The following is a 5,223-nucleotide window of genomic DNA, read 5'->3' on the forward strand; positions in this document are numbered from 1 at the left end:
TCAAGTTTTACACTAACCAAGACCACACTTGGAAAACTGCATCCAGTTTTGGTCACCACAATATAAAAAAGAGGTTGAGACTATAGAAAGAGTGCAGAGAAGAGCAAAAAAGAAGACCAGAGGACTGAAGACAAACATATGAAGAACATTGGAGGAATTGGGTATGTCTAGTCTAGTGAAAAGAAGGACTAGGCGGTGACATGAAAGCAATGTTCCAATATCTTAGGGGCTGCCACAAAGAAGAGGGGGTCAACCTATTCTCCAAAACACCTGAAGGCAGGGCAAGAAGCAATGGAGAGAAACTGACAAAGGAGACAATCAACTTAGAACTAAGGAGGAATTTCCTGACTTAGAACAATTAATCGGTTGAACAACTTGCCTCTAGCAGTTGTGGGCACTCCATCACAGGAAGTTTTTAAGAAGAGATTGGACAACCATTTTGTTCAATTTTTGTTGTCATTTTTTCCAACCACATGTGGATTTTAGTCCAGTATTTTCTAGTATCAGCACAGGTCCACCACATATAGTAATGTGAGCCAGGTATCTGATGACATTTCCAACATTTTTTGGATTTGTTCTTGAACATTCTTGCTATTCTTATCGGGGGAAAATGCCACCTGTAAAACATCTTATACAAATTTTCTTTATATGCTGCTGACATTGTCATTTTATAATTTTGAGACCACGATTTTTGCCATTTCTCTAAATCAATCCCATATCCAGAATTCTTCCCCCAAGCAATCATAGTTTCTTTAACTTGTTATTCTTCTAGTTTAATTTCTAATAAATATCCGTACAGTTTCTTAATCACCTTTTCATCAGTACCTGTCAAAATCTTATCTAAGTCAGTCAATTTATCATAGAATCCTTCTGTTTTGAGATCTTTATCATACCTAGAATGTATTTGTGCATATGAAAATCAATTCATCTTTATACCTTGTTCCTCTAGATTTTGCATCGATTTAAGTTCACCCTTTTCATTCAACATTTCCCCATATCTAACTGTTTGTTCCTTCTTGTATATTATAGAATAAGAAAATGCTTCAATAGTCGATAACCAGACTGGAATTTTCAAATAACATTGTCTTTTAGTCTTCTCCCAATTTAACCACAAAGACTCCCATATATGATGTCTTCTAAAATATCCCCGTATTTTAGTTCCCTTGTATCATAAAAAAGCGTGCCACCCCAACAACAAATCATGTCCTTCTAATGTGAACAATCTAGTATTTCTTAATGTTACCCATTCCTTGACCCACATCAAGTTTGTAGCTTGGTAATACAACTCCCCATTAGGCAAACCAAATCCTCCTCTAATTTTAGCATCTTGCAAAAGTTTCAACTTTATTCTCGCTTTCTTACCTTGCCATATATATTTCAACACAATTTTATTTAAATCTTCAAAATAGTCTTTTCCAAGCCTAATTGGAATTGTTTGGAACAAATATAGAATTCTGGGTAATATATTCATCTTGATTGTTGAAATTGTCCCTATTAATGACAATTGTAGATTTTCCCATTTTGCCAAGTCAAGCGCTATCTGCTGCTTAAGTTTAATATAATTGTTCTCTTTTAATGTACTTCATCTTGCTGTGAGATGTATCCCCAAATACTTAAATCTTGTTCTTGACTTGAATTTTCAATACATCTGCCAATTCTTCCTTTTGTCTTGATAACATATTCTTTGTCAAAAATCTTTGTTTTATCTTTATTTATTTTCAAACCAGACACCTTGCCATATGCTTCTATCTGTTCCAATAATTTTGGTGCTGCTTCTAATGGGTCATCCGCAAAGGCTTGCAATTTAAATTCTTCCTTTTTAATTTTCATTTCTTTTGTACTCTTTTCGTCTCTAATATTTCTATTTAGCACTTCCAAAGTTTATCACAAATAACAAAGGTGATAGTGGGCACCCTTGTCTTGTTCCTTTTCTTATATTGATAGAGTCTGTCAATTCTCCCTCTATCATTACCTTTGCCGTTTGCTTGTAGTATATGGCTTCTATTGCTTGAATAAATTTTCTGGCAAGCCCCATCTGTTCCAACATTAACAACATGAATCACCAATTCACATTATCAAATGCCTTTTGTGCATCCAGAGATATCAAAGCCATTTGTTTTTCAGGGTGTGCCCCATAGGATTCCAAGGTATCCAAAATTACTCTCATATTATCCTTGATTTGTCTCTTTGGCAGAAATCCATTTTGATCAGAATGAATAAAGTTATTTAAATATTTTTTAAGTCTTTCTGCCAATATTGAAGCAAAAATTTTATAATCTTTGAAATAACTTTTCATGTGCATTCTGTTGCCTCCCCTTTTTGCAGATGTTCTAAGCAGATGGGTAATCAATCTTTTATTTGAATTCTGCATATTCTACAATAATGAACTTAGGTTACCTTTCAGGACTCTTCCACAGAGGCCTGTTGTAATCCATAAATATGTGTACAACAACCTCATTGTTTTGAAGAGATTTTACCTGGATATACTAAGATTATCCCATAAAAGAGGCCTGCTTCCATGCTACAAACTTCTTGAAAGCAGCTTTTATCTCTTTATTCCTTAAGCTATAAATGAGGGGATTCAGGCTTGGGGTCAATACTGTATAGAGCAGGCCGAGGAATCTGCTTCTGTCCATGGCGTATTCTGAGTTGGGACGAATGTAGGTAACAATTAGAGTTCCATAGAAGATGCAGACTACGGTGAGATGTGAGGAACAAGTGGAAAATGCTTTACTTCTGTTTTTGGCCCCAGACATGTTGAGAATAGTGGAGATGATGAGGATGTAGGAAAAAAGGATGAACAAAAGGGGTGTCAAGATAATTAGAGTTGTTAGCATGACAATGGCCAATTCATCCTTATAGGTATCAGTGGAAGCCAATTTTAGAACATGCTTAATGTCACAGAAGAAATGGTTGATTCTATTTGATCTACAGAAGGGAAGGGTGAAGATAGAAACAGATTGTCCCAAACTCACAAAAACACCAATGGCCCATGATACAGCAGCAAACATAGCACATTTCCTGTATTTCATAATATATGGATATTGCAAGGGTTTGCAAATGGCAACATAGCGGTCATATGACATGACACAAAGAAGACAACATTCAGCAAGACCAAAGAGAATAAAGAAACACATTTGACAACCACAGCCCCAAAAGGATATAGTCCGGTTTTCTGAGACAAGAATCATTAACATCTTTGGGCTGATGGTGGAGGTATAGCCAATTTCCAAAAAGGACAAGTTCCAGAGGAAGAAGTACATTGGGGTGTGAAGGGTAGGATTGAGAATGATGAGGATCAAAATCAGACTGTTTCCCATCAAAGTCATGAGATAGAACATTAGAACCAGGCAAAAGAGAAGCTCTCGCATGGACTGGAAATCAGAGAAGCCTAGAAGATCGATCTCATCCAAACAGGATTGGTTGTCTTTTTTCATGGTATCATCAAGATCGAAGCCTGAGAACACAAGAGGATAATTAATTAAAGAATCAAGCAGTTCTTAACAAGGAAATAGGCTTATTATCCTTGAAAACCAGACCTTGTTTCCTTATACTCCTACTAGCAAGTTAGCTGAATAAAACTTTCAGTGATGTTGCACAAATGAAGAACCAACCCACCAAACATGATCTTAGGGAAAGGAATAAGCATTAATATTACTTTTCATTGTTTTCTGATATTTTTAGGAAAATGGAATATTTTGCCTTCTGAAAAACTGAAGGTGTACTAATATGCACTGGTGATTCAAAGCTCTAAAATTTCCATGCCATACATGACTCTTCATCTATCCCTTTTCCTGGAAAATGTATTTCATATTTGCAGATATTTTGCTTCTGGCAACATCAAAGACTGTGAAGGCACCTTTAAAATCAGTTGACTCCTAGAGGACCAGAAATTTTAGAGACAGGAGAGAAGTTTGTTCTCGAATGAGATCTCCTGAGAGAAGCCTGAGGATTCACCTTAGGGGATGGACCTTAGGGGAAGGATTCTGTAGATCAGAGTTGGAAAATCCAGTGAAACCACTTAACCAGGAAGCAGCTACTAACTGGAAGCAAACTTTGAAGTTTATAATGACATTGCAACAGAATAGTTTCCCTTAAGTCAGTAATGCCATAACCTACAAGGAGTGATCATTCACTGCAAACAAATTCACCATGCAAGGGAAATATAATACATCCTTTAATTTTTTAAAAAACAAAATAAGTGGCCTTTTATCCCTTTTATTTCTGGGCTGAGTTGGGAGAGTATTTTAAGGGAAGTTAAACAGGAATTGGAACTGCAGGGAGCTTTCTTTGGGAGAGAGACAGGGATAAAAGTATATAACTTGAAAATGAGGCAGTGGAATTGGGTAGAGAAGGGAGAAATGTATAAGAGGATGGGCCAAGAAGTGGTAGCAGACAGAGGTAAAGATTCAAGAGAGGAATATGGGAAACAAGCTAAGAAATGAATAATCCAAGCTTTAATGTGAGTGAGAGATGATGGATAACAAAAAAGAGCTAGAAGTCAGAGAAAGGGGGACTAAGGGAATAGATATCTTCACAGTATAAGGTGAATTAATAACAAGGGAATTTAGAATTTTAATGAGAGTAATTTTGAATATGTTACATGGAATAATTAAACAATTGAAGAAAACAATTTAACATAAATATGTGTATGATTAATTAAACTATATAAGATTGTTGTAATGAATATGAATATGAATATTTTATTTGTAGGAAAAGGAATGGCATGTAGAATTCGATCGACATAAAATAACATATTGAAATATTGAATAAAATAATAATGAAAGATTATAACTTAATAAAAACAACTGTACTATTATTAGAATTATATAACTTGTCAAACATAGATATGATGAATACTATTTTATTTGTAATAAGTAAGTTGTAAAATGTTACTAGAAAGGGGATATTTAAATAAATAATAATAGTGGCATAATTAAAAATCAGAAAGGGGATAAATAATAGAAGATTATAACTTAATATAAATTGGTGAATTATTATTAGAATTACATAAGTCTGTTAAATACTACAAATATGATTAATAATATTTTATTTTCAGTTAAAAGAGTAATATTTAGAATACGGAGATTGACACAGAAATAAGATATTGAAATGGTGAATAATCAAAAAATGAAAGATTATAATTTAACAAACTATGTGTATTAATATTAAATTTTATAAGATTGTCAACAGTATTAAATATGAAGAATATTGTCATCTTTG

General features: G+C 34.2%; 1 protein-coding gene across 1 annotated transcript; it reads right to left on the bottom strand.

Annotated features, from left to right (window-relative positions):
• Nucleotides 1-2,492: 2,492 nt before the first annotated feature.
• Nucleotides 2,493-3,437, bottom strand: LOC113452330 (olfactory receptor 10AG1-like). Its single transcript, XM_026723781.2, has one exon. It carries the CDS (start codon nucleotides 3,435-3,437, stop codon nucleotides 2,493-2,495), a length of 945 nt encoding a protein of 314 aa, XP_026579566.2.
• Nucleotides 3,438-5,223: the final 1,786 nt, after the last annotated feature.

This window comes from Pseudonaja textilis, chromosome Z, assembly GCF_049901715.1.
Source record: "Pseudonaja textilis isolate UNSWEBS1 chromosome Z, rPseTex1.2, whole genome shotgun sequence".
NCBI classification, from domain to species: Eukaryota; Metazoa; Chordata; class Lepidosauria; order Squamata; family Elapidae; genus Pseudonaja; species Pseudonaja textilis.